Source organism: Strigops habroptila, chromosome 3 (assembly GCF_004027225.2).
Source record: "Strigops habroptila isolate Jane chromosome 3, bStrHab1.2.pri, whole genome shotgun sequence".
Taxonomy (NCBI): domain Eukaryota; kingdom Metazoa; phylum Chordata; class Aves; order Psittaciformes; family Psittacidae; genus Strigops; species Strigops habroptila.
Genome location: NC_044279.2, coordinates 37,813,060 through 37,825,394, shown reverse-complemented (window position 1 = coordinate 37,825,394; position 12,335 = coordinate 37,813,060). Strand labels below are relative to the sequence as shown.

The following is a 12,335-nucleotide window of genomic DNA, read 5'->3' as shown; positions in this document are numbered from 1 at the left end:
AACACTTTAATCAGAAGTTTTGTTTTTAAATGTAAATTACAATCACTATTACACCTGCAAGTGCTTACCACATTTGTTCAACTAAGCATTATATGTATGCATATACAGCATAAGTCAGTTTAAAACAATCAAGAGTACTTCTTAGTGCCATCTGCAAAAGGAGAAAATCTTGGACCCACTTTGTGGAAATAAATATCAAATGACAAAAAAAAGATTCAGCAATTTTAGTTATGTATATTCAATGAAGTTCATGCATGTGCAAGAGTAAAAAGATTTAGAGCTCTTCCTTGTAATAGCCAAGTTTTGCTAGTGACATCTCTCTTCGCAGCTGCATAACTTCCCAGAACATCTGATCCACTAAAAAGAGACAGAAATATCATTAAACATATTGAATTCATGTTTCATCTCAACTGACACATACGGGCTGCCTCACTGTACATCAGTTTAGGGGAACTTCAGAAGTAGGAAACATCTCATAAAAGCAGAATCAACACGGATGAGGGCTCTTTGTGCTTCATTCTGACAAAAGTGGTTCAAGCGTTCACTTTAAAAATTCTAAATGATAGCCCTACAGGAAATTCCCCAAAATTTAGATTATTTCTTTTTAAATTGGGGAACAAAAATACATCAGTACTTCTTGTCAGCTTCAATTCATTGCAGTTTCTTATTTTAATTGCCCTGTCCCCAGCTCATTTTCTGCAAAACTAAAAGACTAAAGGAAGAAAAAAGTAGATCTCGTTGGAGAAGAACTGTTTCATCACAGAATCTGTAATTTTGTTATAATCTTTCCATTTGTAATCTTTCTTCCTCCTTCTTTTTTCTACCAGTAATCTGCCAGCAACAGTAAATTGGGGAACAGAGAGACCTGTTTTTTTATTTCAGCTGTATTTTGCTAAACTTGATGAGCCTGGTGCATACCATAAGCTTCTAGACACCTCAGCAACACAAAACAATATTGTTGAGTATAGAATTATTCAAGACAAAAATAATTTCCACACAGTCAAGACCATGACGTAGAATGACTGAAGATTATTAACCTAAGCAACACGTATACAAGATCTTCCCTATCATATTTCAAAATATAAGTAGAAATACAAGCAATGCATTATGCGGACAACTATCCCGAGTGCCTACATTCTTGTAAAGGTATTGTTGAAATACTTACATCAAGCTACAACTGCCAATTCCGGTTTTAACGGTAAAGGTGACAACTGAGCTGAACTGACTGGTAAAGGTGACAACTGAACCAAACTCAAGGTTTTTTCAAAAGTTCTTATGAAGAATAAATAATTGTGATAATGCTGAAAATATTTCATTATTTAATGGAAAAATATTAACTTCATTCCTTTATCTCAATAGCAAAGTAAATAATTTTTAGTTGAAACTATATAGGTCCTTTCGGTCAAAGTAAAAGCCTTTTAACTATAAACTGAATTAAAGCTTAAATAACATTTTCAAGATCTTCTGCAATGCTAGTAATGAAGTAAAAGTTACCACCATTGGAAGGTTTTATTAGACATAATTTAGTGTATGAAACAGGTGAATTTCTGCTGAATTCAATGAATATTATTCCCTTTGACAAGGAAAGTTAGCAGCATTACTTTTTGCAAGGCACAGTCTATCTATCACCTCAGGAGTATTTCACATTGGAAACGAAAACAAAAGATTTGGGTGTAGTTAAAATACTGAGCTCTGAAAATTGAGAAACATCAGAGATGACGACTATAGGTGAGGTAAACCAAAGGAGGGCTAATTCTAGCAAAATTCTGGATGAACCAAATCCCCACAGACTCAATGACTGGAAGAATGAAAAGCACAGACATCTATAATCATTAAAGCTGTTTTACTCTGCTTTCAAAAATGCAACCGAACTAAAAAAAAACACCTTAAAAAAATAAAAAAAATTTAAAAGTTAAAGCAATCTTTTAAGTAGCTATTGACACGGGGCTAATGGCACTTTTTTCCCCTATCTGTGTTTAGCAAATCCAGGAGCCTAAGAGATATGGTTTGTTTCCCCGGACTGAAGGCCATTGGGCAATATTCTTTCACATGGACAAGAAATACAATTACATCAGTTATGTACAGTTTAAACAATCAAATCAACATACTTTTCTTTTACAGTGATAAACGGGTAAAATAGCCTTGTGAATACGGACCAGTGACTACCTAAAAACGTACCTAAAGAAATCCAGAGGGACTTTTTACAAGGGTGCATAGAGACAGGACAAGGCGAATAGTTTTAAACTGGAAGCAGGAAGATTTAGATAAGATATGAGGAATTCTTTACAGTGAGTGGTGAGGCGCTGGCACAGGTTGTCCAGAGAAGCTGTGGCTGCCCCATCCCTGGCAGTGTTCAAGGCCAGGTTGGACGGGGCTTGGAGCAACCTGGTCTAGTGGAAGGTGTCCCTGCCCATGGCAGGGGGTTGGAACTAAATGATCTTTAAAGGCCCTTCCAACCCAAACCATTCTGTGATTCTATGATATAGACATATTGAAACTGAATAGCACAGCTAAGCAAATTTCTGAATTACCATGCAGGCAGAGTTTAAATAGGCAGTTGTTGGATATGCTACTGACAGGAACAAAGCAACCTGGTATCCACAAAAAAAACCCCAAAACATTTCCCTTTTGGGGTGGAGGACAATCAAGCCCTACATTTATAACCAGAGGCCTAATGAAGAGAGTTTGCCATGCCACAGCAATGGCCAAGGCCTCAGATCTCAGCTGCACCAAGACAAACAGTTACAGTATAGTTTTCTGTTCAGTTTTTACAATTTAACCCAAAATACTGTCATCCTTGCCAGCTCTCTCTGATAGTCTGACAAGAACAGCTGTCTGAATTCTCAATGCATGAAAAAAGAAGATGCACCAAAACACCAAGTAGAAGAAGAAAAAAATGGCCCAGACCAAACTAAAATGAAGGTTTTTTTGGTCTAAAATATTTCCATATTGTGTGAGAGAGACTTGACTTTTGAATACTGTGTGGAAAAACTGTGACTAACTGCTCTCGTTACTGAATTTTTTGTAACGTTTCTTACTGAATAACTTTAGATGGACTAAAAGTCACTACTTTTTAATTTGTTCTTGTTTAAAAAGTAACTTTATTGGAGTTTATTACCAAATTCTCAAAATTACAACAGACTACCAACAAACAGCTTTCCTGCAATGTCAGGTCACTGCTATTGTGCACAGATAGCAAGTTTTAGGCACATGCACTATGTAAATTTCTATTTATATATGCCAAATACAATTTCCTACTCACCATCTTGCTGCTTCAACAGTCCTTGCTGGATGTATCGAATATATGTGAAGAAGTTACACACAGAAGTGATCTGAACCCATACAAAATAAAGGTGGTTAATTTTGTATAATAGTATGGAAAAAATAACTAAACTGCTACTCCAAATGAAATCGCAATAAATCTACTTACCCTGTAACGGCAGAAAGGAGAAATGTAATAATAACTGCTTGAATCTCCTAATTTGATTCGATGCTTGCATGACTTACTTTGTCCACTGAGAGCACATTTCCTACAAAATACAGAGTTTGCATGATTTAATAAACTAATCTGACATTAATGTCCAAACACCTGCATGTGTTTAAGGAGTTAATTTGTTTCATATTGGAACAAGTACCCAAGTCTCTGCCTTCATTTTACAGGCTGCAATTATTACATTATGTTGTCAATTATTTTAGTTCCATAAGGAGTGATTTTGTTTCAACACCGGTGTACCATGATGCATTTCTGATTTTGAGAACTTTCTTCAGCTCTGGTCATATACTTCCATATTCACTAATTCAAGTTGGCTTGACAACTCTGGAACAGTGGGATTTCTTTCATTGACTCTTTGTATGTGAAACAAACATTGTTTAAATTATCAGTTGATGCCAACATTTACACAGATTTTTTTAAAAATTCTGCTTGGTGTTGCAGTTCATCATAAAAAAATATCAGCCCTACAGAATAGCAGCCAATTCCCTGAGGCCTCTCTCAGATGCGTCCTAAGACCAGCTTTGCATTTATGCCCAAATTGAACTCATATTTTACATTCAGAGTATAAAATCATTTGGGACAAAGGAAAACAGGCTGTCTGGCAATAATTCTTTCCACTGCCACTACAAAAAGTGATGGTAATATAAACAAATTTACTTCTGCTGGTGTATTGCGAGTATGTCATATTCAGGAACAAAGAAAGGTGAGCCGTCACCATGACTCCTTCCCCCTCTCCCCCCTCCCCCCCCCCCCCCAAAAGCAGTACAGGAAAAGGGAAAGAAAATTTCCTCTAACATTCTTTAGAAAAAGAAGGTTTGAATCTCTTGAGGAAACTGCTATTAATACAATCTTAATAAACTTAAATAAACCAGGAATTTTATTTACTTGGAATTTCTATCTTGCAGCATCTCAGATGAACAGGGTTGTCATGGCATCCACTGTTACACTGATTTTAAAAGCTGCTGGCTCTTCTCCCTTCCATTTCTACCTCACGAAATTAGGGAGCCTAAGAACAAGCAGCCTTTCAAAAGTGAAACAAAAATTACTAAGCTTCTGTGGTTCTAAACAGTGGCTCAGAGGCCCTTTTAAATAGCCTGCAGCTGGTCCACAGAACCACGTGAGACAGGAGAAAATTGAAGAGTCTATATGACTTTCCATAGCAATTTATGAGGACTGACAGCAGTCCATTGATCCAAGAAATCCTATAGTAGCTGAAGCAAGCTGATTGCAGTTTCAGTCAAGCTTTTGTGAGAAGACAGACAGACTTTCAATGCAAGGAAAATAAAGCCCTTTTTTCCTTCTGGCTATAGAATTACCTTCTATATGCTATCTTCCATCACACCGGGTTAAATGCTGGCATGACAGTTACCACTAATGACTCGGTTCTGCGCTGCACGGCACACATGCAGCTTACAGCTTTGTTCCCCATGGGGACAATTATTTGAATCCTGTGGGGAAACCCAGCTGTCTTTTGTTAAGGCAGCACTTACTACACATCATCACAGGCACCATTCAGTAACTTCTGTATAGCAAGAACCTTTCTTCACTGTTATCGCAGCTCTCCATCCTCGGCTATTTTGCCATTAGGTTATTACCTGCTATTTTATGCAGGTGTTTCCCCATCCCCCAGCCTTTATTCTACAATAAAATAAATTCCTTTAAAAACATTACTCTAGTTTTTATTATTATTTACAGTTTGTCTATATTATGTTGTCTATTTAAGTGTTTTCAATAAAAATAGTGCTTTGCAGTGTATAAAAATAAAAAAAGTGAAACTGCTTCTCTGATTCAGAGAAAACTGGAACGCCTGTTTCCTATTCAGTGCCAGTAAGCATCTATAAGGCAAAGCACATTTGCTGTCAAATTACACTTAAATATTGCATATTCCTTACCCACTACTTATCTACAAGCAACACCACAAAAGTTTTTGTTGCTACATAACAGTGGAAAAAGGCAGAAAGGAATACACGTGGCTTTCGATATACCTACAGTAACTAAACTACAATTTGTGCATTGTCATCTCAAAATGTTAATGTATACCTAGCCAACTATTTAAGTTCTAATTAAAAATTTATCTTACACTGGAGAAAGCAGATTTAAAATCTCATGAAACTTCTGAATGATGCAATTGAGTCTCCTGGTTTTGAGTAAGTATTTCATCATGCCAAGATGTAGGGAAGCTGCTTGAACCACAATGATTTAAAATCAATTTGCCAATTGCTCATTAATGACACATGGCTTGTTTCAGTAGCTTCTGGCTGTTCAGATTCTTTACTGCATTCATGGAACACAGCTCACAGATTTATCTTGGACTTGAAATCACCACCGCTTGTGTAGTCCCATTATTGGTGGTGGGCTCTTATGATAAGGAGTTGTTACAGCTCAAAGAGCATGTTTTCAGGTGCCAGGAGTAAGCTGAAGAATATATTAATGCCTGAATTTTGTAGGCTAGAAAGGATCAAAGATTAAGTCATAAAACACAATTTTCATTTTATACAGTTTCTTTAACGAGAAAGTGAAAAATTCCGAAATCTGATTAAATGTATTTTCTCTTCCACTCAAAACCAGAGGAAAAAAACCAAGAACTAAAAGCCAATAGCAATGAGGAAAGAAAAAAAAAATATCTTAAGAGCCAGATAAAAACATTTCAGTGTAAGTTTTCTACCAGAAAACTGAGCTCTGTGAAAACAAATACTACAGAAAGAACTGTCAACTCGTCCAAAAGATCTCCGACAGAAAAATCAAGGCTTTCTCAAGATTTGGAAGGCTCCAGATTAACTCTGACCTTGCTTGCTTAACCCTGACATATCCCTTCCTTCTCCTTCACACCCATCAAAGCCCCAGTGGCTTGGGCAAGTCCCTCCCACCTCACTTTAAAGTCTGTATCAGCACCTGACAACAAGTCTTGCTTCAGATTCCTCTAGGAACATTCCAAAATTTCTAAAATTCCCTTCCTGTCGCTCAAGCATACTTCCTGCTTTAGGTTCAAACTCACCTTCAATCTCACCTTCATTACATTCCTCCTACTCAAAATTCAGAGGATTTACTTTCTTTATCACCTCTCAAATCCTGCAGCTACCTTTGTCCATATGCTATGTAGTCCTAAATTTCTTATGCCACAAACACTGCAGATGTCCAGTATGCAGCCTGTGCTACTTTGATACCTATTTCTTTCATAATGTTTTGCAGTGATAGCCCCTAGTTCAAATGCATCTCTTCTAAGTACCAGGATGGTCTTCTCTGAGGAAGCAAATGTTACTTCTGTGGTCAATGCTTAAAGTGAAGTAAACAGCTCTCCCAAAAAAGGAATTTGTCTTAAAGATTTGTTCTACATTAGTCTTTTTTAAAGTTTCATTTATTAGTTGCTTACTTTCCCCATAAAATCTTATAACAGCAACTGTGAAGTCTTAAATATTTAGGAAATAAAGTTTAAGTTACACAAATTTGACTGAGGTGATCGGTTGCTAGCAGTTTTCTCAAATGAGTCAAGATTCACGCTCTGTTAGCTTAACATACTTTGGTCCCCCACATTCAACTGCAGAAGCTTTCACAAATCGAACAGGTTGCAAGCCAACAGGTTCAATGCTCAGAGTGTTGTTTTCAACAGCTTCCAGAACAGCTGAAGCCAACTGCAAGAGAAATTCAGAAAGCAGTTAAAAACAGCTCTGTTTTATCTATTGCCTCAAAGCAGTGACATATTTCTTCTTCTGTAAAGTAAGGAACACTGGAAAAAATCAATTCACCAAACATAAATTCAATTACAAATGAGATTTTGCTTTCATCATGAACCAGAGGTCCCATTTCCAGACTCCTGAAATTCTGCCCTCCAAATAACCCTGCCCTCCCTGAGGCAAGATAACTGCCTTTACAGCTGGGAATGTAATGAAGTATGTTTAAAATGCTAACTGTATTTTCAGTTATTCCTCATAAGCCCAAATAGCGCGTATATTTGTACATGCAATGTTCTTATCAGAGACTGGATATGGTACAAACTTAAAGAATTGCTCTGATTTTATTGTGTTCTATAGAAACACAAAATGATGCAGCATGCTTCCTTATGTTGCAAAAAAAAAAAAAGAAGTAAATATGCTTTTCAGCCAAAGATAGCTTTAGAAATATCTTCAAACAAGTAAGACTGAACAATACACAGAAAAGCCAACATAATATATAGAAAAGCCAGTTGCAACTTTCAAACTCTAACAAAAGTGCCACTCTGCTCAGGCTTTTTATGTTAATTCTTTATAGATACACAGTTATAAAACACTAGAAATACTCATTTTGCTTGTTTGAACTAAACACTTGCCCAAGACTACTGTTTAAGTATGGACAAGTAATAGCTATTACCTGATATAAAAGAAGGTGTAATTTGTGTTATTAGTGAAATAGTTCCGTGACAAGTTTCCTTCCTACTGAGTAAAGATGTTTTTCTATTGTACTTGGAATATTTTAAAAACAGAATGTTATATTATAGTAATCACATGAAATAATCTTTCTCTGCCATCTCCCAAAAGCAAAACACTACTCACATACACAAGAGGCTACTGAGAATTAATGTAACACTTCAACCATGCAAATAACTGCATTTCCAATTATTCAGAAACACAATACTTGTGTAGTTTATTGTTTGGTTTAACTGCACATTAGTTTATCAAATATTCAAATGAAAACAGAAGTTGGTTACTATGTACAATATCTAGAAATAATAACTGATTTAACTGACCAAAGTGCTAGAAGCTTCGTTCTTTCCTTATGAGAAAATACAAATCCACAGTAATTTTATCATCACTGAAGCAGAAAAAAACAAAATGAAGTTGCTGGGAAAGACAACAGCATGGCCTACTTACATATACTGCAGCAGCAATTTAATTCCCATAGTAACCAAGTAAACTTTCTAGTGAGAAAGGTTCATATGATGCTGTACACCAACCATAATGAACTGGTTTAAAGTTAACTAAAAGATCACAAATGCTTATGGCCAGCAAGTAATAGTACATGAAAAGCATGGCAAAAGAACACCATCACATGAAAACAACAGAGAAGCATTAGGAAGAAAATACAGCCTTTTCCATGTGAGGTGTTTAATTTTAGTGGGGGGAAAAATATCAAGTCTGAGGGCTTTAAAATTGGTTATTCTTACTTTAATAGAGATCTAAGAATATGATCCCTTTGCCTTAGCAACTGATATCACAGCTACAGCCTGTAAATGCTGCTTAAGAACAAAACCTAAGTAAAGCAGTTGGAGCTGGAAATGGTTCCATATTACTACCAGCATGGCTAAAATGCCTATCCTTCCTCTCCATGGGAGAGCGTGTAGGAATAACATGAGCTAAAAACAAGCAAACAAACAAAAAACAAACACCAAATCCAAACCTCATCATTTGTTTCATCTAAAACCACATTCCCAAACTGCCCCTGTTGAATCACATCAAATCCCAAAGTCTAGTTCTTGTAACTCAAACCTCCCTTCGAGAAAACAAAACTAAGAAAAGACTGTGCTTGCAGCTTGCTCTGATTGATATGAGAGAAAACTGGTCCACAAAATTCAATATATTGGTCTCTACTGCCCCCTATGTAAACAAGAGACAGTAACAGGATACTATTTCTACAAAACAGTCTCTCTTAAATATCAGGAAAAAACCCACCATTCATTCCTACAAACATCTGATTCTGCCAGAAAGGAGTAATATCTGAAAGAGTAGACCTAAAAAGGCCTTATCTGTAATAGCATAAATAAAACAGTGAAGCAAAAAAGGATCATTACAATACTCCAGACTAAACTTCAGCATTTCACTGTAAACTGTCACACTCTAATGAAACAAAAATGGTTAAACTTCAGATGAAAACATTTTTAATAGCCTATTGGCTTTTCCCTTAAATATGTTTCATGAAGCATCAGCGACCACATTTAGACTATTTCCATTACCTCACTTTTTGAGAAGGTTAAACATGGAAAAATATCTTCCCGATAAATTTTGTCCAAGAAAGGACATGTTCTGTCCATAGTAGGCTCATCCTTCCAAGATCTGAATTCATTGTACAAAGATAGGTCAGCCTAAAATACACACAAAAATTCACATATGTTAGTACTGCAATTATCACACTACTGTATTATTTGCAAATAGTCACGGGAAAATAATGAGCATTAAAACTAAATGCTTTCCATTGCACTGTGAAAGAATACTGTCATGCCCCAGCTACAAACACCTTCTTAAATTCACTTTCCTAAGACTGTAAATATAAGCAAATCAAAACATATAATTTTCAAGACACGGAGGTAATCCATTCACTGCTCACCACTACACCAGGGACAAGCTCATTACTTCTTCCCGATTTACTAAGCTTCCAGGGTAGCTTTGAAAAACATAACCGATGGTTTAACAGAAAAAAAAAGAAAATTATTGTTGATGCATCTTCATTACAGTATTTTAGTCCCATCTCCATTTCTGTCAGGTACAGAAATGCAGAGAAATCTTAAGAAAATAACTGCAATCCTAGAAATCTCATCCGTTCACCCTACACCTGAATGTAACACACTGCTATCCGAATGCCCTAAGAAAGTAGACATTTAACACACTAAATATACTAACACAGGAAAACAGGAAGTCAATATACAAATCAATTAAAACTATGGTCTTATTCTCCATTTTTCACCTTTATGCCCAAACTCTCTCCTACACCATGCTACAGCAGGGCAGCAAGGATATTCAGTGGGCATGATTTATGAGCCTGCTCCCCCACAGCTCCTCTAGTCAACAGAGAAATACTAAAACAACCCATTAAATCATGCTAGAAGTAAGCAAGCATGCTCTGTGTTAGGAAGAGATGGGTTTATCTGCATTGAAAATACCTTTTTTCATCTCTATGTTGAGATTTAGCAGTGGGAATGCACCTATCCACTCTGGTGCTCAGGAGAATGGCACTACGTCCCTATGAAAACCCATGTTTGCGTTATGGAACAGGCTGTCCCATGGGCTAGCTACCCACTAACTGCAGCACACCAAGGTACTCCCAGAGGGCATCATCTGGTTTAGAATTACCTGAGAAGGATCCTGTTCACAGGCACCAACACTGCTCCAAGACATGAACCAAGCAAGAGTGGGGATGAGTGCTTCCAACACATACTCCTAATCCAATGAAAAAGACTAATGCCTGTCCCCAATGGGATATACAACACCATCCTCAGACTGGTTTTAACATTCTGCTGACACAGACTTAGCACCTTTCCCTCCAACTGGTTGTTAAATCCCTTTCTTGTACTATAGCAGACCTATACTCCTAAAACCCAAACCTAAAGCTATAGGAAGGGATGTACACTACAGGCCAAAGATAAGCCAGGATGTGATTTTAAAATTTTGTAATATTAAAACCAAATAATGCAGGTGAGATAACAGAAGAGGCAAAACCACATATAATAAGAATTAAAATAATTTATTTTTAATCCTATTAAAAAGATCATTACAGTTCTTTGCACCAACCTTTTTCAGTCTTTTGTTCTTTCCCTGTGCATTACCTCTCCCCTGAGCTCCCAGCTCGTCATTCTTTTACATATATATTTGGGGGAGTTCTTTTGTCATTTTTGTGGGGTTTTTTCCTTGGAAAAGAACCTATAAAAATTAGACTGGTGAATTTGTTTTCCATTAGAGCTATTTGCCTTACACTCAGGTACAATCAGGAACAACCATCTTAATTAAGCTAGTCCATAAATGCTCTGGTTGCTAAGCCACCAATCTCATTCTACAAATGAAATTCAATAGGTGTAACTTGCTCCCTAAAGGAACATTTCCCATACCTTAAAACCCACCTCGGGCCCAGCTTTAAAATGAATACAGTGAAGAGGTATCAGCAGGAAAAATTAAAAGGCATTTTTGATTTGTACTATAGTATTCTAAAAATTAATATGCATTTCTTATTAACTTGGTTATTTTTTCAATTTCACCCAAACCTGCAATTTACAAAGAAGCTGCCTTGAAAAAAAACTGCTCAGTGGCTATAGGCTGATGCTCTTCCTTTCCAATCTACACTGGGTGCTACATGTCTCCTCCCTGCCTTTACTTTCGCTTTCACTAGATCAAAGTTTTGATAACCTGCAATTGAATAGACAGCCAATGGAAATAATAGTTCTAGTGAAATGTTTATAATGCTTTCATTTTACAGTAAAACAACATCAGAAAAATGCTTGAGCTCTTTGAACAACACTGATGCATCTATCAGCATTTACACTAAGTGGATGCTACCTGCCTGCTTAAGATTCAGGCAGCTATTCAGCTTGCCTAAGTCCTGTTAATATCTGAATTAATTAGACATGTATACTTATCCTAGAGGTTACTCCCACTTGCTAGGAAGCATTTCTCTGGGATGCTGGCACCTTTCTGGCTCCACTGCAGTCTGGAGTGGACAGCCAGCCACTCTGCCTACATTCCACAAAGAAACCTGAGAGCTGACATGTGTTTACACCCAGCTCCATTCAACAAGTTGAAATGCAAAGCTCTGGGTAGTAGATTCTCCATAAGCATCCAAAGCTGTATTCCCCCTACCATCAGGCCACTACATACCCTTGAGGAAGGCAGCACTCTGAGCTCCTCTTTTGAAGAAAAACATGCAAAGGGTAACCTAACTCAGTGGCAAGAATGATTAGCAAGAAGGGAGAAGAACTAGGTTTCAGACCCAGCTCCCAGAAATGCAAAAACATTTACCTTAGACCAACAATACACAAAAGCAGTAACCAAAACCACAAAGCACTGGATAATGGGAGCAGTAGGGAAGGCATATCTCTGCTTAAAACAATGCCCTAATCACCATGCAATCTTGCTTTCTTCACCCCATGTTGGACTCATTAAATACT

The 12,335-nt window shown here is 36.9% G+C and overlaps 1 protein-coding gene across 5 annotated transcripts in view; it reads right to left on the bottom strand.

Moving 5' to 3' along the window:
• Positions 1-214: 214 nt before the first annotated feature.
• The window catches only part of RAB3IP (RAB3A interacting protein), a 35,452-nt gene continuing 23,331 nt past the window's right edge, over positions 215-12,335 (bottom strand). For 4 of the 5 annotated variants that reach the window (XM_030479529.1, XM_030479530.1, XM_030479533.1 and 1 more), the window contains 5 exons: positions 9,417-9,545; positions 7,010-7,122; positions 3,431-3,530; positions 3,263-3,332; positions 215-357 (listed from right to left, as the gene is read on the bottom strand). In XM_030479529.1, the coding sequence (XP_030335389.1) occupies positions 275-357; positions 3,263-3,332; positions 3,431-3,530; positions 7,010-7,122; positions 9,417-9,545 (495 nt within the window). In that variant the 3' untranslated portion in view covers positions 215-274. Of the gene's footprint in view, positions 358-3,262; positions 3,333-3,430; positions 3,531-6,931; positions 7,123-9,416; positions 9,546-12,335 lie in introns of those variants that run through there. The other variant, XM_030479531.1, reaches the window with a different exon arrangement.